This window comes from Montipora capricornis, chromosome 14 (assembly GCF_036669925.1).
Source record: "Montipora capricornis isolate CH-2021 chromosome 14, ASM3666992v2, whole genome shotgun sequence".
NCBI lineage: Eukaryota > Metazoa > Cnidaria > Anthozoa > Scleractinia > Acroporidae > Montipora > Montipora capricornis.
In genome coordinates this window covers 2527501-2552500 of record NC_090896.1, presented here as the reverse complement: position 1 = coordinate 2552500, position 25000 = coordinate 2527501, and the positions used below count along the sequence as shown (strand labels likewise).

The following is a 25000-nucleotide window of genomic DNA, read 5'->3' as shown; positions in this document are numbered from 1 at the left end:
GCAGGTCCACATCAGCTCAAGAGCTGCCAAAAACTTCAACCTGCTCAAACAAATAAATCACAAACAAACAAACGTGAACCTTACCCAGCTGGGTTCATGATGGCTGAATTGACACAATCAGGTGCAGTGCAATTACATGTATTAATTAATGCAATAGCACAGGCGCCATGGGGTTAAATCCCCTTCAACTTAGGCTGGATTATACATTTAGATAACAAACAAAATCTATTATTAAAAAGTGTGTAATTATTTCCAGTGGACCCCTCACTAGTCTATGAGGAAATGGATTGTGTGTACCTTTGCGGGAACTCTCTTGGTCTTCAACCTAAAGAAGCTGATATTATGGTTAAACAAGAGATGGAAAAATGGCAGCAAATGTATGTATGTTGTTTGTGTAACAGTAGATTTTCACTTCATGGCTCTGACAAGTAGTTCCTTTGAAAAAATGTTGTACATTGGGTGTCCTGTGACAATTACCATTGGAGATTAATCGTTGTGGTTATGCACCATTTAATGTAAATCCCAACCCCGGGAAAATGTGGGGATTTAATAGCTGGGGATTATGCACAAATGTTGTGCCGTGGTAGGCGGGGCACTAGCCTTATTTGGAATCTTGTGGTACCTTGTGTGGGGGTTAGACTTGAAAACCACTGACCATTTTCACAACCGTGGTAATTCAACAAGTTCACGGGAATTGCGAAGTATAGTGAAGCAGGAATTCACGGTAAGTGTTTCATTTATTCAATTTGGTAGAAATAATACCTTTTCATTCCTCGTGGAGGACTTTACAGCAGTTATCAGTTACAAATGCCCCTCAACCACTTTTTTTTCATATTTCAAAACTAAAATTTAGGGTATGTCAATAAATAATTATTGTTTTCGTGACAATAGTCCTGTTCTCTTTGCAGCAGTTGAATTTGCCATGGAAACATTTGACGTCCACCTAAATTTTACTTTGAATTTGAAATATGAAAAAATGTTGTTGAGGGGTGCTTGTGACTGATAACTGCTGTAGTTGTAATGCATATTCGCTTTATACCTTTTGCTCTTTGGACAAAGTTTGCAAAACTGAGAATAGTTGTGGATGAATTAATGCTTCGATTCAATGTACACTGCTACATGTGCAAGGAGTAGGAGGTATGCATATTTTAGATTGGATGAAAAAAAAAACAAGAAAGAAAGCAGTGAAAACAAATACGAAATATTATTTTATTTAACAAAAGTTGCACTTGGCATTATGCTGGAAGATCCAATTTTGGTACGAAATGAAAGCTGATATTCGCATGCCACTTTGGATTCTTTGTCAAAGAACTGCCTGGGATAAAATTATAAATATTATTGTAATTTTCAATCCAGACCCTTTTTTTTTGGTTGAAGATGTATCTTTTAACATTTTATGACCATTTAGTTCAAAAAATAAAACTAAACAAGCATACGGGTACATACTTTTATTAAATATTCAAAGAAATGTTTCAACTTTTCTTTTTCTCGTTTCTTTCAGCTTTCGTCTGTTGAGAACATCAACTATGAGCCCTTGAACCCATTGACCCCTGAGAGTGACACTTCATAGTGAGTGACGATTTTGTGCGTCAATGGGGGTGGGGGGGGGAAGGTTGTGTCGCAGCGCTTTTGAGGTGTGAATGGGTTAAAATCTGGAATTGTTCTAGAAGAGGGCGGGGGATTAGACAGCCTAAAATTTCCCCGCGTAGCACGGCATTAGCTCCTATTAGAAATGGCAAATACCTATTACCTTATCTTGTACCCAGATCTCCCACGGTCATACGGAAGGGAGATCTGGTAAAGTTCGATTTCGAGCATGCTCAGTGCCAGCGAGGCCCGAAATACGGGCTTCTCTGTCACTGCGCATGTTCGTACTCTCTATTGTGATTTTGGGTGATTTTGCGGAATAAACATGGATTTCGAGAGTATTCTTGAAGAGATTCTTTCGGGCAGAGGACAAGGAAACCTTAAACTTAAGCCGAAACAGAAAGAAGCGCTACAGGCGATTGTTTTTGAACGGTCGAGATTGTTTAATTGTCGCAGCAACTGCAGAATCACTGAAGCGAGCGCTTAGGCTTAATAAACGAGTGCTATTTTTGTCACACCATCTCGTGAAAAGTGTAACTAACCAAACCGTAAATAGAAAGCGAAAATGTTAAAGAGTGCTTAGACCTAATCACTGCAACGAGCGCTATTTTCTTGACACGATCTCGGGAAAAATACAGTTAATCTAACCGTAAAATTCACAATTGATCACTACTTAATTCGCGAGTCACGCTTTAAGAACGAGAAATACTGAATAAATTACATACTTCGACTTGAATTTATTAGTTTCTGAGTACCGCGTAGCCAGCTACGCAGAACTTTATTCGAGTGGCAGGGTACGTGGGGCTTTCGTCGGTACCATTTACACAAACGTCGCATTTTTTAAAATGATTTTCCTCAACTGTAAAGCTTTTCTGGCGTCGGAAAAAAACAAAACTTTCCTCCGCACAACTGGCATTTATTCAAAACAGCACATGCACTTGCGAAAACTAAACCTTCACTTTACCTTCACTGAAGTGCCCCACGAAATAAGCAAATCAGAGGGTAGATTCCATTGCCGCAACCCTTTTTTAGTAGCCAATGAAAAAGGATGTATTGTCGAACTTTGCCAGATCTCACATTTCCATTTACAGAGTGAGATCTGGGTACGAGATTACCTATTACCCCCATCGATTCCCCGGGGTTGGGGGAGCATTACTAAACCATGAAACAGTGCAAACGAAACACCAAAACACGATGTATGACCCACCATACATTGAATACTAACTGACAAAAGTTGGATTTGAGATCAAAATAATATCGTTTTAGGCCTAAAATGTTATTGCTCCTAATTCACAGAGATTAAGAGTAGGATTGAATATTAAGACTGAGATTAGGAGCAAATGACATTCAATCTCAAATCCAACCTTTTTTGGTTAGTATTCAATGTATGGTGGGGTCTTACATGGTGTTTTGGTGCTTCATTTTTGTGTTTCGCTGTTTAGTAATGTCCGGTTTGGAGGGGGGGGGGGTGGTGGGAGGTTTACATTGACTGGTGCATTAGTCATTGTGGGTCTCACAATCAGATCATTAATGTCTCAGCATTTCGATGAGTTAATGCTAGTCTTCTTCAGGTGACGAGGCCAAATGTTTACAACAACAACAACAACAACAACAACTGAACAAACAGCATTCTTTATTCACTCTTACAAATTACAATGTTACAATTAATTAATTTCAGCCAGCATATAGAAAAAGAAAATTCTTATTAAATAGAGGCAGGGGAAGGGCACACTGTAATCATAAAGTAAGTTAAAAAGGAAGGTGCTAATATTTAGAGCCAGTACCAGCATTATTTTATTAATACCAGTATGTTGATAGAAGTAACTTTAATAGTGCTCAGCTAGGGTAACCCTGCCGGCAGAGCCTTTCTTAACTCGAAGAGAAAGAAAGCACTCTGCAGATATCGCGTTAAGTCTTTATTGAGTATGCACAAGCCGCACATGGCTTGGAGACAGTTTCAAACCCATGCCAAGTCTTGATCGCACTCCTATACGCCATTTTGATTTTCGTGCTAAAGGTGTGATTTTGATCTTCGCCTTGTCAAAAATATAATGCATGCCCTTCCTAAACGGGCTTGACCAGAGCGACTAGCCCAGAAACTTGGCCTGTGGCGACTTGAAAGACTTGCACAATTTCTGCAGAGCCTCTTTGGTGAGTTTTAGAGAGGCTATGCTCCCAGGGTGAGCGAGGATGTGATAATGGCTAAATTGGAGAATAGTCAGATATGAGCTTGATGTAAAGTACAGTTTAATACGTGGTGACTGACTGTATTGCTGAGTTTATTCGACTCTGTGATATCAGATTCTCCTATTTTTCCGATTCCACAATTCATCCGATTTTTGTGACTTCAGTTCCAAGATTCTCCTATTGTTGTTCAGATTCTTCCATTTTTTTTTTCAGACTTTAGCTCTAAGATTTGTGTGAGTACTCCTTGCTTTACAGTGAATTTAAGCACCGTTAGCAGCCCATGCATGCTGTATGTATGTTGAAACAATTGTGCAAGGAAGATAAAGCTATGTTAGAATAATCATAATATGAAGTCACTGTGGTAAAATGAAAAAATTCGGTAGAACTGTACAATCTGAGACTTTTTACCAGATGCGGAGATCAAATTGGAAAATCTGAGACATTTTGCTAGTCATGGAGTGGTAAAATGGTAGAATAACACTCATCTATTGCACAATCGGAGAGCATCTCTATGGCTAAATCGACAAATAGCACCCCTAAATGGGCTGTTCTTTTCTCCAATTTAGCCATCATCACACCATTCCCTGATCTCAGTGATGTCAAGGTAGTCATCTGATTTTGATAAGACTGCCACCAGTTTCTTATAGAGAAGAATTATATTTAAGCTGTATGTGCCTGTGTTGAGTGAGTTCTCCCATCTGCCAAGGGAAATAAAAGGATATAAAAGCAACTCAACTTCCTTGAAAAAAGAAAACTAGGTGTATAGCACTGTGTTCTATATCCCAAGTGACCATATTATAATAAGCCAGGTTAAAAATACTCAATCAGTATAATTGTACTATCGTGAGCTTGGGAATGACCAAATTGGAAGGACAGTTAAGTACATCTAAGCTCATAGTGACAAGATTCTTGTTATGTCGCAGGTCTGGAGCTGAAGGCTTGTTAATTTCTCTGCCTCCATGTTGTTTGACCAAAAACTATAATATTAACATAAACATGATGCTCTGTCAGGGCTTGTACATTTTTGTGTGAATACATGTAGGTATAACTGGCGGCGTAGTGGTGAAGTTGATCTTTGGGAGTTTCTTTCTTTTTTTTATCAACTGCTAACTGCCATGGTTGCAAACATGGTTGTTGGGTCTAAAAGGTGAAACCTCCTGTTTAAAGGTTGAACCTAGGGATCCACATATTATGATAACAGGTGAAGTAGCAAAGGTTTTAGGAAAATTATGGAAACTGTTTGGGATTGAGCTTAATAAATCTGACTCAATGTTACATTATCTAATGTCTATAATCTGAAACTGACATATTTTCAGATTATGTACTACAAAATTTATACTTCCTAGGGCCCTCTATGGTCACTTCCACGGTAGCCATCCTTGGTGGGTAATAGAAGACTTTGCTGTATCAAAAACCACAGACTTAGTGGGTAGGTTTTGTATTTGAGGTGTCTCTGTTTTTGTGATCTTGCAAACCTCAGCTAATTTGTGTTGGAAAACGAAAAAGAATGTTTCCTGACCCAGTTTTCTTATGACGTTGACTAAGGAGTCAGGGTGGTTTATTGTTTTCAACTGTGCCTCGCACTGTGATTGGAGTTCAACCTTGGTCTTGGGGCATAATTATATGGGCTGAGTTTCAGTCGATCTCAATATGACTCTGAGGGTTTTTCTCAGGGTACTCCAGTTTTCCTTCTTCATCAAAATCGACTCTCAGTCAATTACATCTGGCTGTGGGTGGATACCCTTGATAGGTGTATTACCTCTGGTATCCTTGAATCCCTTTCACTTAATTTATTAAATGAAGTCGTTATTATATTATAATTAGGACTAACAGTTTCACCTCTCAATATGAATCATGGCTTCATGAATAATGAAGTACCGTAAACACCGGTGTAAAAGCCGCACCTTTTTGCTCAAAATTTTCGGGTCAAATCGGGGATGCTGCTTATCTGCGAGAACATCTGGACAACATGCTGTAAATTTGCATAAATTAACAAGTTTAGCGAAAATTCTTAAGTCTATAGACCTGTGCAGCAAATTAATAAGAACTTCATAAAACAATACTACATTTACACATCGATCATTGCTTTTGCGAGTTTGGTGGCTCCTAAAAGAGCCGTTTTTGTATGAGCTTACACAATAATTTCTTTCAAAATTTTTTTTCCCAAAATCTAAGTTGCTAAACTCGGGGTGCGGCTTATCTGCGAGTGTGGCTTATACGCCGGTGTTTACGGCATTAATTTATTAGCCTTTGAAAATTTGGGGCCGTGCCTTTAAAAAGTGTTTGAAAAATCATTTATGGGTCAAGTGCCAATGTGTCCAAAAGTTACTTGTTGCTGTACAGGAAGAACACTGTTGAAATATTTTTTACTCCTAAATACAGATTTTTCAGAGTAAAGATGTACATGTAGGAAATGTTTAAATTTGTGTAAAGAAAAAAGTAGACCATGCCAGAACTTCAAGTTATTGTTCGAGGCGATTAACTTCTTGGGTTTTGTGTGGATTCCAAGAACAAGGAAATAGAACTGTTCCTGCAGATTGCCAAAGTTAGTAGTGCATGCAAAGTGAAATAGACTGAATAATATTATAGTGAAGAAGTGTGCTGCAGGGGGTGGTCAAAGCCTAGATCATACAAAATAATAGGGACTCTCTTCAACGCTAATTTTTTTCCAGGTGCTAAAGATATTGAAGTTGCCATTATGAACACTCTTTCTGTCAATGTACATCTACTGATGGTGCCATTTTACAGACCAACCCCTCAGAGACATAAAATTCTTATGGAGGCGAAAGCATTTCCATCAGACGCTGTAAGTCTTAGCCAGAGTAACTACTACTTACTCGGTAATTCTCAACATTTTTTGAGGATTTGTACATACATGTAGGTTTAGGGTTCAAATCCCAGTAGTCAGACAAACTCTTAGGGTTTTAAATAAGACCAGTGACATCACATTCATTTGTTGCTTGATTATAATAGCATCTGCCAATTAATAGACCGATTCAGCTAACTCAATGTTGTACCCAATTCAAATCCTTTGGGAATAAAACGTTTTCTTCCCAATATTTCCATATATAATTTAAATAGGGAGTTTAAGAAACGATGACAGCTAACAGCAACAACAACGCCAAAAAGCAGTAATCTTATTTGAACAATTCTCTCCCGCACTCATCAAAACTGCTATGTGAAATGACCAAATTTAAGGTTTTAATGACAACTTGGACAAACTGCATTGAATCTTTCAGTCTCACTCTTTACATCACACATTCAAAGAACCTTTACCCAGAGATATTTGAATTGGATACAACATTGAGTTAGCCGAATTGGTCTAAACTTTTATGTGTACCTCCTACTAAAAGGTTTTGCTTTAGATGCAAGGGCACTCAACGAGCAAATTAAGCCAAAAGCCTTTGAGAGGCATTTCTAGGCTCCTTGTAATGAATAAACTCTGTCTAAAGTGATGTTTTTATCTCCTAGTTAGAATTTTATCTGTTAGGATATCTTTAAGTTAGCTGAAAATTGAAGTGTCCAAAAATTTTATGGAATGATATCCTTATCTCAAAAATTGCTAGCTGAACGTTACGGTTTAAGAACTTTCATCCGAACCATTTGCTCATCCGAAACTGCCAGGTGACCTTTTTATTAAAGTGCAAAAAAGTGCAAAAGTATCCCTTCCGAAAACGTAAGGGACTACTTTTCCCTGGTTGCGAATTTTTTAGGTGATGTTTTAGTAAAGAAATGTGTAGCTGTTTGGCAACGTAGAACTAAACTTCTTAGAGCAACTTGACTCTCTCGAACACATGTTTCACGCAAGATTATCTTTGGGTGCCCCTGGAGATGGGGCTGGTCTGCTAAGCAGAAGCTCATCGGTTGCATTCCCTGGCCAGGCCAACTCTTAGGGTCTCAAAATAAATGAGGATACCTGGCATCTACAAATGCATGGGCCAAAATAAAAAGCCGACATTTGCTGTTTTGCTGCAAATATGCAATGCAAATACTCGCAATTTTCAGATAATGTCTCTGCACCCGAGGATTCATGTTCACTGAGCTACAATTTCAGACAAAACCTGTTGAGACAAAGAGACAATTTTTGGTACTGATCCACAAACTTATCCAAATGTTTTCCTATTTTAAGCCACCCTTTTCCCTCCCCCCAAACTCAACATGGATTTATCATGGTCGGAAATATACTGCAGAACAGATGACAATGGGCCTCTTTAGCTTGTAAGTTTTGTTTTCCCATTTCAAACCACGTAATGTTCCCAAGGGAATTTTCCTTTGTTTTTTCATAAGTTATGCACACATGTGCACGTGCATAAGGCGACATTTGAAAGAAACTGTTCCCAGGAGTAACATCACGTGGTCTGAAATGGAAAAACAAAACGTACAGGCTAAAGAGATCCATTCTCAGCAACATTTTAATACTGAGGGGGGAGGGGAGTGTAAATTCTTCCCAGAGTGGAGGTGTGTAAAAATGAAGGTGCATTTGTGTCTCTTTCTCAATAGTTTTGTCCAAGATTGCAGCTATTGGAGAATCTTTGTTCAAATTCTTCAAATTGCCTGCCAATACCTCAAGGCTATCGTTCTCTAATCAGTCAGCAGAGGAAGAGTATTGACTATTGAAAGTGCATTGCATAATGAGTGATCAGTGAAAATTTGAACCCGACATACCAGATAATCTCTGAGCAGGGATGCTTTGAAAATTCGTAATTTTACAAAGAATGTATCGGATCATTAGCACCTAATTGCCACCCATCCCCCATGAATTTATCAGAGATTCAACTAAGTTTAACAAGTTCTTTTACCTTTTTAAGTCAAATGGTAATGTTAATGAAACAAAATGTTAACAAGGACGTCATCAAAGAGTTCCAGTGTTATTTTGATATTCATTGATTCTATGATTTCATTTTATCAGTATGCAGTCCAGTCACAGATTCGCTATCATGGTTTTGATCCGACAGAGTCACTTGTGAAAGCTTTGCCAAGGAAGGTAAGTCCATCTGGAAGAAAGCTGAAGTTAATTATTTTGCGATTTGTACATTCATTTGGCCTCACGAAATCTATTATGCTAAGATAATTACTTGGCATATGCAAGTTAGATGACAAAATTTGCCATACGTCTTCAAAATTAAGTCTTGCGCGTTTCGAAGCATGAAATTTTTGGTTTATACTATCTCGTGAAATAGATTGGCTTTGCAGGATAGCAGTGGTACAAACATCCACTTATTTTGTACACTAGTTGGAAGTTTAGATTGCTTTCAAGACAGGAAGAAAGAAATAACAGTGAATTTGAAGACGTACGGGGATTAATGCTACCCTGCATGGAAAGGTGCCTGAAAGAATTTTGGAACGTTTGGGAGATTGGTGCAAGGGGTCGAGTGCTGTGCCATCTTTCCACGGGTGGAAAATGAAAAGACTGGCCGTCACTTACAGTACCGACCTCCAATAGCCCATTGCATGCCTCAGTTTCAAAGCGAGTCATGGTGCACAACCATTCAAATAGAAATGAGTAGCGTATTTTTATGCAAATCAAAGACATGTCCGTTACAATCAATAGTTGAGGACCAAGACTCACTTCGAAACTGACACAAACAGCAACTCGGAAATGGCCCATTCAGTTAGTAATTGGGAATAGCACAATCTGCACTGCAGAGGGTACCCCAGGAGTAGGTGCATGTTGTTAAGAGACTGGGAATTTGGTGCTTTCATGTATCGTTCGCACTTGAAGCAGGATTATTTTTTTACTCGTTCAAACAATGATATTCTTGTTTTGTGGCGTTTCTGATGCCGTCGTCATTGGTTAAGCTCACTTTTACTTAAAACGGCCACGGCTACGGCAACGACAACTCCAAAAAGTAGTAATATTGTTCGATAAAGGAAGAAAAATGATGTGCCGCACGTGTGACACGCATTTTCATTGTGCTCTTGTTTCCCGTACTCGTGAAAATAACAACTTGAAATAACTAAATTTAAGGTGACAACACCAGCATACGTCGGTTTATCTTCATTCTCTCTCGTTTCTTCAAATCTGTTCGTACTAATTCAGTTACAGGATGCTTCACCCATGTTGTACAAGGTAAATGACAGGAAATAATGAGATGACAATTAAAGTTGTATTTTGAAGTGACGTTTTCGTCGCCCGTAGCTGTCGCGCTTGAAATCTTATACTCCCTCTTTTTGCTTTTGTAGGGTGAGGAACTTCTCAGGACAGAGGATATTTTGTCAATGATTGAAGAGCAAGGAGATTCCATTGCACTTGTCATGTTTAGTGGTTAGTATATATAAAACAAATGACAAATGCATTTTCGACATGAGGTTTTCATGTGACGTCGCCGCCATGTTGGATCTCTCATTACCTTCTTTTGTTCGTCCACCAATGTTGCAAGATGTTGCGTAACTTGCGTTGAAATGTTGCGAGCGTTTGGCCATACAGATCTAGTCACCAAAGACTCGTAATTGATGTCATTTAAGAATAATACAAGAATATTTTAAGCCTAAAAATTGGCAGAAAAATAAGAATATGAATTCAGCCGAGGCCGGAAATACAAGATTGTTATTTTTAAAAAAAGTGTACATAAATCAGTAGAATGAGAATGTTCTGCAGCATTACTATCTGTCAGATATACTTTATTTAAAGGACCACCTTCAACCGACCGGCTTTTCGACCGTTTGTTTTTGTTATGGAAATTCTCATTGCTTATCGCAGCGATATGATTGGGTGAATTTCAAATTTGGCTGGATTGTCATTTGTAAAGGAAAGGAAAGGAAAGGAACTTCATTTAAGTGTCTAGTCGTTCAAGCGCTGAAGCACTAATTGGGGACACTGTAAATTGAAATTAACAATTAACACAAATCAAATTTTGGTTTTTGAGGAGAGGGGTAACCGGAGTACCCGGAGAAAACCTCTCGGTGCAGAGTAGAGAACCAACAAACTCACCCACATCTGACGGCGAGTTTGGGAATCGAACCTGGGCCACATTTGTGGGAGACGAGTGCTCTCACAACTGCCCCATCCCTGCACCGCGGCACGCAATGCCGGTCAGTTGAAGGTAGGCCTTTAATTGATTTAGCACAAGAGCACTAATTGGAGACATTAACGAAATTAACTCAAATCAAATCAAATCAAATCAAATATCGGTTTTTGAGGAGAGGGGAAAAGCGGAGCACCCGGAGAAATACCGAATCTGGGAATGGAACCCGGGCCAAATTGGTGGGAGACGAGTGCTCTCACCACTGCGCTATCCCTCCTCCTCACTATACGATTTCGATTTGGAGTTCGAGTACGAATTCAGTCCTAAGCGCCTTTGGGATAAAATTGCACTGTTTCTGTTTAAACAGAATAAGCTGAGAGATTATTTTCATTACTTAGGAGTTCAGTACTACACTGGGCAGTTTTTCGACATTGAAAAAATAACTGCGGCTGCACAGGAAAAGGTAATTGCTTGAAAACATTGCATGTTTCTTTTATGTGCCAGTTTTATTTTGAAGGGAAAGAGATAGCAAATGTTAACATCAGAAAATGAATGAAGGAAGATGTAACAGTTTTCTCGTTTTCTTAACCTAGTTCAATGGCTTTAGCTTCCACAAGTCTTCTGTAGCTTAGCGGTTGAGCATCTGAACTAGTAATCGGAAGGTCACAGGTTCGGCTCTTGTCGGAGAGACTCGGAAATTTTCCAATTAACACCAAGTTACCCTCGTAATAGCACCATCTCTTTATTTTCATTTTGTTTCCTATACTCGAGATGAAATTAATTAGGAACATGCTTTTGTGTATTTTTATTTTCTCCAGGGCTGCGTCGTAGGATGGGATTTAGCGCATGCTGTGGGTAATGTCGAACTGAAACTTCATGACTGGAATGTTGACTTTGCTTGCTGGTGTACCTACAAGGTATTTTTCAGGCATGTAAGACTTTAATACCCATACCATGTTCACACCAACTAAAATTCAGTTAAACATTGTTTAACCAATGAGTTTTCCTAACCTAGTTTAAATTCTTAACTTCAGAAAGAGATCACACCGCACGCAACCATGCATTCCTCACGTGACGCTTGCAATTTATGACGCAAAAAGCCATGAATTCCTTCGTGCTGCAGAAAAGAATATCCTAATTTACGTATTATTTGAAGGTATTTTCGAAAACACCTAGAAGGGAAAAAAGGGGTGGCAACAGATCTCCAGAGGCAGAGATAACAATAGAGACCTGAAGTGTGACATCATAAAAAAAATTAAATTTGAGAAATTATGGGATTTTTTGAGGTATTATGAAAGAACAACGTCCAAAAGGCCTACTCGCCAAAAATTATAGCTGTTCAGGGCAAACTGTCTCTTAGCTATTAGCCCAGTTATGCTCTGATGACTCCATGCAAATCCTTCTAAATTTGACTCCGTTCATAACATTAGGATCCCAGTCAAATTCAGAAGGATTTGTATGGAATCATCAGAGCGATACGTTCAAGACTATTATCTCCAAGACAATTTGCCCCATAATGCTAGTTTTTGGCAACTTGGCCTTTCAGATATTCTTCTTTCAGAATATCCCAACAAATACCATAATAAAAAAGTAATTTTTATGACGTCACTTTTGTAGAACTCTATGCTGGGTGGATGAACAAAATGACATATCTTTTTGCTTTAGCCCACCAATATGGCACCAATGTGATTCACGTTACTTGGTGTAGGCGTCACAAAGTGACGCTCTAACTTTGACCATAATCAGAACCGTATCCAAAAAGTAATACATTCTCTACTTTCTCAAATCCCATAATGCATCCCCCCCATGAAGATGTCCCAAGAGAAATCGAAAACAATGCCTATGCAAATGTTTGGGGGATAAAAGACGTGTTTTATGGGATTTGAGAAACTAGAGAAATTATGAAGATCTCAGGCTTAAGGAGACACCTTGTGACACATTGTATACCATGAATCTCATAATTATTCACTTACACTGGACATGTACATATATAGATTTCTTTCCTGTTCAGTAAATGTTATTCCTCTGTATTTTTAACTGTTCTTTGAATATGTTCTTCTCCCCCCAGCTTTCTACTGCTGCTGTACCTTGTTTATGCATGCTCCCATGTGTGGCTAGCACTTTCGTCTCTTGTCTTATTTCCACAAGTTTCAAACTACCAATCGTGGAAGCTAAGTTTAAACTTGTTTTACACCAGCCTAGTCATTTGCGCGAACGGTGTGAACGCTTCAAATCTAAACTTTGTCTCGAGTTAATTCGTTTGGTCAGATAATGCGCCTTACATTTGTTCGAGTCCTGTCCCTCGATTCGATTAAGGTTCACCCTTTAATTCTTGAGAAAAAAAAATTAAAAACTTTTGGCGGATTCCTGGAAAGGATCTGTCATTTGCTCTCGTTTGTCAGTTTTTTTATTTTTTAACTGCTTCATTTTTGCCTTCATTTTACAGTATCTCAATGCCGGACCTGGCGCAATAGCTGGAGCTTTTATCCACGAAAGGCACGCTTATAACTTTGACCTTCCAAGGTAAGTTATTGGATGGGGGGCTTTACAACGGCGACGCCACTAAAACAAGATATTTTTGGACACGCGAAAAAAGCACACTGCACGTGGGGCATGCATTTCTGTACATTTCTTGTTGTTTTTTTCTGCAAAAGAACAACTTGAAATTGTTGGGTAAAGGCAGACACTTGGCGCGATCCATTCAACCAAAATTTCCGACCGGTCCGACCGGGAAAAGAGGACCACCTCAAAAGGTGGACCAGTTTTTTCGAAACTTTTCCGGTTTGACCGAACCGATCCATTGAGTTTTGGACCGAAATTTCCGGAAATTTTGGTTGAATGGATCGCGCCCACTGATAACAATGCTGCAATGTACAATTGCTGGTGGACGAACAAAAGGAGCGAATCAGAGATCTTTTGTTTCCGTCCACCAACATGACGGCGTTGACATCACGTGAAAACCACCTATAAGCTTTTGACCACAACGTTGGCATGCAATGGTGAATCTTTAGATCTCGGTTAGCCTGTTCCAGGCTCTCAGTGGGTCGGGACGAGTGAAATTGTGGCGAGAGTGAAAAAAATTCACTTCAACCGAGGAGCAGGATGGAGGCGTCGAGGAGATCGCTTCCCTGTTCACCAACGTGGCCTGGGTTCGATTTACGGACGTGGTGGCATAAGTGGGTCGAGTTTGTTGGTTCTCTATTCATTCTCGTTCCCATCGCGCTCTTCGTTTCTCTTAGTCGGCGGGGCCTTGTGCTCGAGAGGTTTTTCTCCGGGTACTCCGGATTTCCCCTCACAGCAAAAACCAACATTTGTTATCAGATGTTTTGGTCTGATTAGACTTACATTTGAACACTGAGAGCTTGATGATCTACGACGGCGAGGTCAATGAAAAGGTCACCTCAAAATGTAGGTTTGCACTATCGTAAGTTTTTCGCAATTATTCCATCTCGTTCGTGCTCTACAATGTGGGCGAAGTTTCCTGAGCGGCTTCAGAGTAAAAACAGATAATGAAAGATTCACATTTTGTACGCTCGCATTGTGTTCAAAACCGCAAATTTGGTGACTTCACGTCGTTGTACCCCCAAATTAAAGGGTTTAAGATCTACCACGCGACGGCAACGGAAACGTCACAAATTATGCATAATCAATGAGCAAAAACAATAGCTTTGCACGCTCTGCACGTGCATTTTTCATGTTTGTACATTTCTTTCACGTTTTCTGCAAATCTACGACGTGAAATTACCAATTCTCAAGTTTTTTCAGAGAACGTGAACACAAGACAGCGAATTTGAATTTTCTGTCTTAGCTTCAACACCGCACCTTCTAATTCAGTTCCTGGAAAGTTACACTAGCTTTTAGAAGTTAGACAAGCCGACATAATGACGAAAAAGATCAATTAAGCGAAGTTGCAATTTTAAATGAAGTTTTCGTTGCCGTCGCGTCGCAGATCTTAAACTACGTATTAGGGAGTTTAAGAAACCACGACGTCTTTGGCGAGGAAAGCGTCACTTCGAACTACTAGTTTGAGCTATTTTAAGGGTGCGTTCGATTGATCCTATTCCAGAATAAGAATACGCGGAGTGATGATTTAAAACGGTATGTCTGGCGTTTTGAAGCAACAAGGATAATAAAGATATGTTTAAAATAGAATTTTAGCAGGTGTTTGACAATTTTTAATGTGAATCTCCTTAAAATCGAAAGGATTTCTTAACTTCTCTTCCATGTATGTATTCCTATTCCGGAATATGGTCAATCGAACGCACCTTAAGTGTTTCACGATGTTTCCATCATGTTTATGTTGTACAAATGGGCAAATTATGCTACAACCAGATTGGTACATGTATGTACGGGTTTGAAGCAAAGAGAGAGAAGGAAAAATTCACTGTTGTTTGTCCAGGTTGTCATCAAAGCCTGAAAGTTGGTGATTTTAAGTCGTTGTTTTGACGAGTACGGGAGATAAATGCACAAAATACGTGCCGCACAACCTTGGTCCCAGACGTTTTTGTTGAGCCGCGAGAGAGCAGCGAAGTGGTGAGAGGAGAAAAACCTCTGGTTACCTTGGACTTGAATCTCACTTTCATGCACACGCCAGGATCAGGATCTGACCCTTAGGCTCGGATTGGTTGATATTTTGACAAACACGCAAATCAATATGATTGGTTCGTTTGATTGGTAATACCTAGGGGACGCGAGATTGCTTAGTTGCCATTGGACCCTTTGTTAATTATCAATTTGACAAGTTTGACAGCTGGTGTGTGCGTGAAAGTGAGATTCAAGTCCAAGGTAGCCAGAGGTTTTTCTCTTCTCGCCGCTTCGCGACTCGTCTTCGCCGCTCAAGAAAACCTCTGGAACCAGGGTAGTGCCGCACGTGCAGTGCGATTATCTTTCCTCTTTTAACCAATGATATTGTTGTCTTGTGGCTTTGCCGTTGGCCACCGCTCCTCTTGTTGTGTACTTTACCAAGATTGTCCATTGCGAACAATATGGAATAATCGCGTAATACTTAGGATCTTGAGAATTTTTATTTTTAGGGATACGTTTTCGTGTCCTTCGTGCAGAGTTCTCTACGAGTTTCTTAAGTGCAGTATTTTGTACTAGAAAACAATTCCACTACTCGCTGACATAGTTTGATGCTTCTCTGGTTTGAATAAATGTGAATGTAGTTCAATTCGAAGACCGAACGTTTCGACACTCCTGTCTGGTGTCTTCCGATCATGGATTAGTTATGACAAGCGTCCTTTATATGCTCACTTATTTGCTAAAAAAGAAAAGGATGGGGCCATTAATAGTAATTAGTGTCCTTTTCTTATAAACAAAATGCAAAGAAACATTCAAATTTTTTAAATCCAGAATGACATCAAACTTTGTTTAATTCCACTACCCATTGACTCTCCCTCTCTCTCCCTCCCCCTCAGAACCCAAGCTTCTCCCCACCCCCAAACAAAAAAGTGAAAGATTGTATAGGCTCGATTTCCAAGATCAGTTACAAACTCTAAACTTTAAATGCACGTAAGCCCAATTTGTTATCGTATATAATATTAATCTCCCTATCAAAAGCAAATGTGTTTTGCTGCCTTCAAATATCTTTGAAGACAGCAATGCAAAGCAGTTTGTGGCGTAAAATCGAGAGTAGATCGGTGCTTCTCACATCACGGTCCTGGGTCCAAATTACTGCTAGTTCTGCGAAGTTTAGGTGGCCAACCTCGTTCCCAGGGCTTTTCTCCCCCTGGGAACGAGGTTGTTAGGTGGCTTGCACGGCACAGAAAAGCGAAATCCTGGGTAACAATGGTGGCATTTTTTTGCTTTGGCTGGGGAGATTTATATTGGGAACCAAAAAATATTTGAGTTTAGGTGCACTTTGAAGAGTACGGTAGAATATTTCTTGTCCATTAAAATCGTGGCCCTGGGGAATAAACTCATACAAATCACTTTATATTTATTCCCCAGAGCCTCGAGATGATGTCTTTTGTTTTGAACTGAATTTTAATATATTGAAATTGGTCTACTCTCTTCACGTAAGTTAGGATAAGCGATTTCTTCTGCCGTTGATTTATTATAGCAGACTGCACTGACGTTTTAATTTTCTCTTCAGATTCGCCGGATGGTGGGGACATGATAGAAAAAGCCGATTTGAAATGGAGCATGGTGAGCTTTCTTTGAATTCTTTCCCTATTGGCTGTACATGTTAAGTTGATGAAAGTCACAGCTGTAGAACGTTCTTCAGACTAAGTGCTGAGTTTATTTATGCATGCCTTCGTTTTTTGTTCCGAAAAGGTTACCTCGAGCTTTTGAATTTTTTTCTTGCAGAATTCAAGCCAATTCCTGGGGCAGCTGGCTTTCAGTTGTCCAACCCTCCGTTATTACCAACGATGTCTTTGCTTGGCGCCTTAAACGTAAGCTTTTTTTGTAAGTTGTGAATCGGTTGCTTTGCATTTTAACTCACCCATGGGATGTATGGATGCGTTGTTGTGAATAGTGGGATTTTGGCGTGAACAGAAGCCTGCGTAGACGGAAACGGAAGTGACGCCAGACAATAAGGGGTTGTCGGTACTCCTTGAAACTACCTTCAGTGCATTATTCCAACAGTCGTCTCCAAACTCTGTGTAAAGGACGTTCTTCGAGTTCACTTAACCCATTTGCAAGCAACATCAAGTGCGAATCATTTAATTAGACTTCTTGATATGGAAAAAAGAGGGGGAGTTGCAGCTCTTGTAAGCTGGCAATTATTAGATATTGTAACAGACGCCTTGATCACGTAGCTTCCCTAGTGCGTTAACATTCTTGTTTATGGTTTCTTTTTCGTGTTAACTACTCTTTAGGTGTTTGCTAAGACATCGATGAAACAATTGAGAACGAAGTCGAAACTCTTAACAGGTAAGCGTAGTTCATTGAGTTGTCGTGCGGGATGACCTGGGTTTATCTCCGGCCATACCAACATTCAAGGCCTTTAAACAAGTGGGGGGGGGGGGGGGGGGAGAGGGGGGGAGATAGTGCTGCCTAAGCCTGCCTTCGTAATCACTTCTTCAAATGCTTGGATGTTTAACTCTTATCGTTCAAGCACTGTGAACTGTAGGCAGGCCCCGTGTTACAACCCTAGTTTGTTAAATTCTGTTGAATGTTAAAGAATCGACACACTATTGGCATAGAACAGGGCACGGAGATAGCGGTGTTGAATTGTTTGTTGTCCCAGTCAGTAAACTGAATGTGCCCGGTTTGGCAATGATGTATCAAAAAGGGTTAAAGTGTATGACGCAAAGAAATAAAAAGTCTTCCACTCATATTTGCCCTGGCACTTTCTTAGAACTCTAAATTGTCTTTCTTTCAAAAGGTTTAGAGTTTTAAAAAAGTGCCAGGAGAAATTTGAGTGTTTAGTTTTCGAAATGCCTTTCATCAAGAACCTAAAGCCTAATTGAAATATCCAGACGGACCAAAGTGGCAAACCCTTTTGTTTAATTTTTGTCGTTTTCTTTTCGTATACGTTACACGTTTTTTTGTCACCCATTTTTCTTAGCAAACTTTTTAAAGTTCCCCTGTGACCAAAAAATCAATTCATATTTTTCTTTGGATTCAAAACTATGTCAACAAAACACTAAGTGACCCACGTTTTAAGCCTTCATTTCAAAAAGACACCTCTTTATTTTAACTGTAATTTTCCAATTTAATGGTCCGCCATTACTAACATCATGTTCTTGAGAGAGCTGGATCGAGGAGAAAATGACGTCAAAGGCTCACTAGTTTAAGAATGCAATACGTGTGTACGCTGCAAAATTAATATGCAGCACGGGGGTTTTGGGCTTTCAGACTTTTAAACTCACGCTTTGCATATATAATAAGCTGCGTTCACACGCTGAAATTTTAAGCTAGTGAGCCTCTGACGTCACGTTTCCCTGGATCCAACCGTCTGAGTTCCAATCGGTCAGTTTTGAACGTGAGTAATAGCGGATCGTGAAATCCAAAACTTACGTAAGCGGCCTTTGGATAAAAATCAAAGCTCAAAATTTTGCCATCCAGGTGTTAAGCAAACACACTTTCAAAATCTGAAGGAAAAAAGGAAGTGGTTTTTTTGATCACGGGGGCACTTAAATCGTAAAATGTTTTTAAGAAATATTTTATCCCTTTTCTGTAGTTAATTGCTTTTCCAAATCACTTCTTCTTCGCAAACATTATTTCCCTCGGTTTAAAGGTATTCTGTGGTAAAAGTGGATTTGTTTTGTGTGCTTCCGTGATTTGTGTTATTGGCGCTGAAGAGAACCTAAGAGGAGGAAGAATTATGTATGCTTATATTTATTTCTCTTTTTAATTTTCATTCCTTTTCTTGAATCTTGTAAACGTTTCTCTTTCAGCGTATCTAGAGTTTCTCCTTTTGTACGATTTCGGTAATCCAGACAACGAGGGTGAAATACTCACAAAAAGACAGCAACTCCAGAACGGGAAATCACCAAGAAATAACATTCATGTACCCATAGTAACGCCAATCAACCCATCGGAGCGCGGCTGTCAGCTTTCGGTCAAATTTTCGATGCCAATCAAATCTGTTCATGATGAGCTTGAGAAACGAGGTGTAGTGGTGAGTCGTTTTTTGTCCATGCACGGTAAAGGGAAAGGTACACCTTACTTAACGTCGGTAATTCCTTTACCCTCTAGAGCGAGGGTATTCTCCAAGGAAGCCGACGGTGTGCTCATTTATTTCGAGGAGAAACCGTCAAATGTATATTTAACAGTAGACCTTATTCACGATGACCGCCATGTTGGATTTGCTATCATCATGCAAATTAGCTACACACTTCTTAGGGGGCAAACAACATAAGTTCGAGAGGTTATAACGAACACCTTAGCCACACAGATGATTTGTTTCACGTTCATTGAATGTTTATCACCTAAGCAGTAAAATGCAATCATTACACAAGTTAGTTCGACTTTTCAGTACGATAACGAAGTAGAAAGTCAAAGTGTCAAAGGCAATCAAAAGATAAAAAAAAAAATTATAAAAGGTACTTAATTCTAAATACTAAAATGGACTTTTTGCAATGTTATTTCAATATTTCGTTGAGGTGATTTTTCAATGTTTGCCCCCCAGCATAACGCATGGCTAATTTGCATGACAATATGAAAAACAACATGGCGGCTATCGTGAATAAGGCCTATTATTAAAAGCTGGATCATTGGATAATGCAATTTGAGAGTTTTCATTGGCTAAGCCATCATGAGTCATGAGCCATTAAAACCATGATCTACAAACACGGCAAGCATATGCGTGATTTTTTGGGCCTTTTTATTTTATTTTAGTCTAGTTTTCTATATTTTGGGGGCGTTTTTAACAACACAATTATTCTACTCGCGCTTGTTGGATATGAGATGATTATAGCCAACTCAGCGCTACGCGCCTCGTTGGCTATCTATCATCTCATCCAACAAGCGCGAGTAGAATAATTGTTAATTATTAAATTCTCAACCTCGGATAATGCATTTCGCGTGCTCTGATTGGTTCACTCAATCTCGGTTATCAGCTCATATACCTTGGTTTGACCTTATATGGTAAATAATTGCTTTAGCGTTGCTAAACTAAAAAATGTTTTCGTCGGAATGCCAAATTTCTCTTTGAATAAAGCCAAAAAGGAGAAAAAAACTTTTTTTTTGAAAGTTTGGATCAATTCCGACGTTTAGAAGTACGCGAAAAGGCAAGAAATTTTTTTGTAATGAGCCTGCGTCTGTCTGACAACAAGGTATTACACAACATCGCATCAGTTCTCATCAAGATTTTTCGATTTCGCTCGGATTTCCTCGCTTTTTCCGCTCGTATTTCGTACTTCCAAATTTTTGGAGTTGAAGGAATTTAATAAAACAATTATTCCATTCGCGCTTGTTGGATATGAGACTGGTTATAGCCAACTCGGCGCTACGCGCCTCGTTGGCTATTTACCATCTCATATCCAACGCGCGCTTATGGAATAATTGTTAATTATCCTGCGAAATCGCGCGGAATATCGCCTGATGTCCAAATATGGTCATAGCGCGCTCAATATTCGTTGTGCGTACTCAACGTATATCCTGCGATATACGTAATTTTGTGTGTCGCGAAGAAAAATGGTAGTTTATCCAGCTTTTTTTTTCCAATAAACGTACAAAATTGTGCTTTGTCATCAATTTGTTGAATAATAGAACAATTATCCTGGTCATTCTTGCGGAATATCGCCTGATTTTAGCCACTTGGCCACGGCCTCGTCGGCTAAGTATCAGGCGATGTTTCGCGCGATTTCGCAGGATAATTGTTACATATATGTCAGCAGTAAAAGAAGTGAGGTTCGGTCCGTAAAAACGCCTTGTGGTCTTTTATCAGAAGAGTTTGAGAATTCTTTCATAATTCTTTTCCTATTAAATTTCTTTCAGGTTGACACACGTGAACCCGACGTGATGCGAATTGCTCCTGCACCGCTGCACAACAGTTTCATGAACGTTTATCGGTTTGTTACCATATTAGGAGAGGCCATCGATGCTTTGGAATGTGGGGAGTCAGAGAAGTAGAGAATTTTGTGTCTAATTATCATCTATCGAGGACTCAGACCTGAAATGACTTAGGTTGGTTATAAGATCTGTCACAGGGTCATCTCGATTGTATTGCTGCACCAAACATTTTGTCACAACGGGTTTATGTACGGGTTTATTACTTACTGCGTAGCGCACTCTCCAAATTACTGTATTCTACGGGTTGGACCGGAGCAGTACAATTGCTCTCAATAAAGTTACTATGGCAGCTACGGAAAGGGATTGCAGACTCACTAATTCACACTAACACAAATTTCACGCTTGCAGATCGAAGATAGAAAACTAACATTTTTTTCGGTCAAGCGGAACCGGCCTATGAAAGACAATAATTGAGTAAATTCAGCAGATTCTCCCCTACCGTCTTTGTTCTCTTTAATATATGTGTCAAGTGTAGAGCGGTTTTCAAATGAGTGTCCTTAAACGAAAACCAAAGTAGTTACTTTGGCGAATCAAAAAGGACGGAGACAATCCAGTAAACCAATCAAAACTCGAAGTAATTAAACGTAGCCGACTCAAAGCGCGGGGAAATGTGCACGCGCTAGCCACGACTGGTTTTGGTTTCCGTTCTGATTGGTTGAAAAAGTGGCGCGAGAACTTTGAACCAATCATGAGTGAAGTAATGCAAAACCAAAGTAATTTACTAATTACTTTCGACACTCAATTGAAAACCGCTCAATCTAGAGCTGTGCTACTAATTGGGGATACTGTACAGAAATCAAATCAAATCAAATTCGTTTGAATTCTCGTCTACTCGTCGTGAAACCCAGCAGTTCGACCACCAATATCGTTGGATAGTTTCAATCACGTACTTGTCACGTGATGATTACGTGTCCACAGGAGTGAAGGCTCCGTGTTGTCGTGCTTCAATTGGACTGTGGTATCTGCTGGTAGTCGCTGACGGGGATGTAGTTTTTGGTTTTTCATTGAACTCGTAGACGTGGCTATTTACGGCGATATTTGGCCACACATTAGTGGAGTGAGGCCAGTCTGCTACGCGATTGGATGAAAGGCCATTCATCATCCACCTTTTTGTCTTGCGTTTGAATTCAGCTCGCACATCTGTGCTTCTTAGAACGTGAAGTACAAAGATGAAAAATCCCTGAGAGAAAGAATCGTCAGAAAGTACTTCCAAGGGATACCTTATTCAAGATCGTGTTTTGAGTATCAAATTTTTGTAAAACAAGAGGGTCTTGTAAAAGAATCAGAGAATGGAACGACTTTTAACAATTTGAGTGTAGGCCTAAAGAAGTCGGTGGAGTCAAGTGTAAAATAGAAGAAAGACCTAAGGATAATGAACGAAGCTAATTGAAGAAAATTAAGTCCTTTTTAACATTATGTATGTAGAAATATCATCATGGCGTAAGTGTTCAAATATATGTTAAACCTTATATTTCGGAGCCGCACAGTCGACGAAAACTCTTTGAAGCAGTCTTTCGTTTTTAATCGATGGTTCGTTTACTTCTGCTTCAGCCGTAAAATTTCAGGTTCATATAGAACCTCTATGTGCAAGCAATTCCTTCATGTATCTTGTGTTAAATCTGGGTACAAGATACTTCGACAACTACAGCTTCAAGATTTCTGCATATTCAACTGAATGTACACTAACAACTCGACTTCAAGTGCAGTCACCACAAGTGAATCGTATATATTTGCACCTTCAAGAAGAATAACAACATAAACAACAACAAGGTACCTGTAAGGAGTTGAGAATGGTGAAGATGTATTGAAACACAAGACTTGCGTTTGTCACGCTCAGAACTCCAAAAACCCAGGTCAGTCCAAGGAGAGGAAAAAGAACAACACAGGTCTTGACACTTTGTCCCAGTCTTTCTACGTCGGATTTTCTGTTTCTTTGCATCTTCACGATTTCATGGATTACAAGGCTAAGGAGCACCATGTTTATCTAAAGAACATTATTACAGATATTTGATGAAATTGTAAAGGCAAACGAAGCTCGAGGTCTTAGACAGGGTGATTCCTTTTCTCGTATCTCACCCCCCCCTCCCCCACCCCCTTAGAATGGTAGGTTTAGTTTGTATCCAGGGGTTCGGAATTTTTCAGTTCAAAATAGCCGACAAAATTTGAACCGTACGGGTACCGACAAGTCTGTTGACCAAAACATAAGGGATAAGGATTTCTGGCATTCCTAAAGGTGGGACGTCGGTAAAAATCAAAGTGCTTTCTTTGACACAGCTGAAAACATAACGTAACATAACATAACGTAACATGTAAAGATATCCCTAGAGAGAATGTGATGAATTGAATTTTACAAGAGCCACACCGAGGAATAAAATCAGTGTAAATTAATTTTGAACGTTAATTTCAGTTAGGGAAGATTTTAACACCCAGGAAAAAAACCTCTCAGAGAATAGTGGAGAGCAAACAATCTTCAAGTTAATTATTGTACGAGGACGAAATGGACATCTTACCACACAAATAACAAGAACAGGTGCCACGAAGGTCCAAATAATCTGATTTTTGAAGGAAACCCAGCAGCTAAACGTAAACATAAAAGAACAGTAACAGGAGTTACTTTGTGCTCCAAAAAAGCATCGTTTAATGTGGAAGAGGGGCGGATGAAACGAGCGACATTTATAGAGACATTTTGATGAGACATTGAACTGACTGCTTCTGTGGTTAAGGATCACTTCGCGCTGAAGAGAATGAAAGAAAAATGTTTTTCAGTTGACTCCACTCTCCAAGTTCGAGGGATTTGCTTTGCCGTTCATCGACGTCATTTATCTTGGCTGAGGCAGATTTCAAACATACAAGGAGTTCGATCTCGCCATTTTGTCCCGTCCTGCAGGTTCGAAACCCCCGGCCCCCGCCCCGGCCTCGGTCTTCCGTACGGCAGTCCGGTGCTACTTCAAGCTTAGCAGGAAAGCGGGCGCCGACGGTCACCTCCAATTGATGTTGTTTCCTGTTCAACACCAAGAACTCCATGACCTATAGGCTAATCAGGCTTTTTAGAAAATCGCCGGTTGTGTTGTACTGCTTTACAAAAGGATGAAAAAGACAGTAAGAAAGGGTCAACGTGGTTCCTTTCTGCTTCAGTTTACTTACAATGCGCCATTTACGTAGCTGTGTATACCGCCATCTTGGCCAGAGGCAAATGCAATTGATAGCGCCACTATTCCAGCAGGAACGCCTTTGATGAGTAAAAAAACCAAGGCATTAAAAATCAATGAAACGAAGTCGAATTATGTAGCTTTTGGTGAACATTTCGGCTGTTTTCCAGTTTGGTTTGGTTTTACCGGCAGTTAGTGCCTCTGATGATATAACTAAGTCACGTAGATCAGACCGTAATAAAGAGAACTCTGTGTCGTCGTGTTCTCACACATCCCGCAAAGTTAATGAACAATGGATGCCCGACAATTTATCAGTCCTTTTTTTTTACGAAAAGACTTGAAAGTTTGACCATTTCTTACTTCTGACGGAAAGACCTTTTTGTTTTTTAACAATAGACCAACCCTTACAATTTCTGCCATCTTGAATAATTATTATTCACAGGGTTCGTACGCGTCTTGAAAACCCTTGAAAACCCTTGAATTTTGAGAGTACATTTTCAAGGCCTTGAAAGTCCTTGAAAATCTCTGCTCTTCATTCCTGGTCCTTGAAAGTCCTTGAATTTTTTCTCACCCGCATAACTTCAGTAAAAATAATCAGCTACTCAAGTCATGTCATACAGACGTGACGAGCTGTGGGGTCGAGAATGG

At 39.6% G+C, this 25000-nt stretch overlaps 2 protein-coding genes across 7 annotated transcripts in view; one reads left to right on the top strand and one right to left on the bottom strand.

The window, feature by feature from the left end:
- The window catches only part of LOC138033223 (kynureninase-like), a 70141-nt gene that overhangs the window by 1107 nt on the left and 44034 nt on the right, over positions 1-25000 (top strand). The window contains exons 2-15 of one of the 6 annotated variants that reach the window (XM_068880991.1): positions 257-377; positions 3966-4007; positions 5121-5203; positions 6447-6580; positions 8684-8758; positions 9958-10039; positions 11138-11202; positions 11558-11656; positions 13186-13262; positions 16834-16886; positions 17049-17134; positions 17561-17615; positions 19085-19308; positions 21129-22386. In XM_068880991.1, the coding sequence (XP_068737092.1) occupies positions 257-377; positions 3966-4007; positions 5121-5203; positions 6447-6580; positions 8684-8758; positions 9958-10039; positions 11138-11202; positions 11558-11656; positions 13186-13262; positions 16834-16886; positions 17049-17134; positions 17561-17615; positions 19085-19308; positions 21129-21263 (1331 nt within the window). In that variant the 3' untranslated portion in view covers positions 21264-22386. Of the gene's footprint in view, positions 1-256; positions 378-3965; positions 4008-5120; positions 5204-6446; positions 6581-8683; positions 8759-9957; positions 10040-11137; positions 11203-11557; positions 11657-13185; positions 13263-16833; positions 16887-17048; positions 17148-17560; positions 17616-19084; positions 19309-21128; positions 22387-25000 lie in introns of those variants that run through there. The other 5 variants (XM_068880992.1, XM_068880994.1, XM_068880995.1 and 2 more) reach the window with 5 other exon arrangements.
- Positions 21390-25000, bottom strand: part of LOC138033228 (adhesion G-protein coupled receptor D1-like) — a 9681-nt gene continuing 6070 nt past the window's right edge. Inside the window, exons 5-8 of the mRNA XM_068881003.1 lie at positions 24348-24432; positions 23714-23780; positions 22978-23187; positions 21390-22383 (exon numbers count right to left, since the gene is read on the bottom strand). Of these exons, the coding sequence (XP_068737104.1) occupies positions 22108-22383; positions 22978-23187; positions 23714-23780; positions 24348-24432 (638 nt within the window). The 3' untranslated portion in view covers positions 21390-22107. The remainder of the gene's footprint in view (positions 22384-22977; positions 23188-23713; positions 23781-24347; positions 24433-25000) is intronic.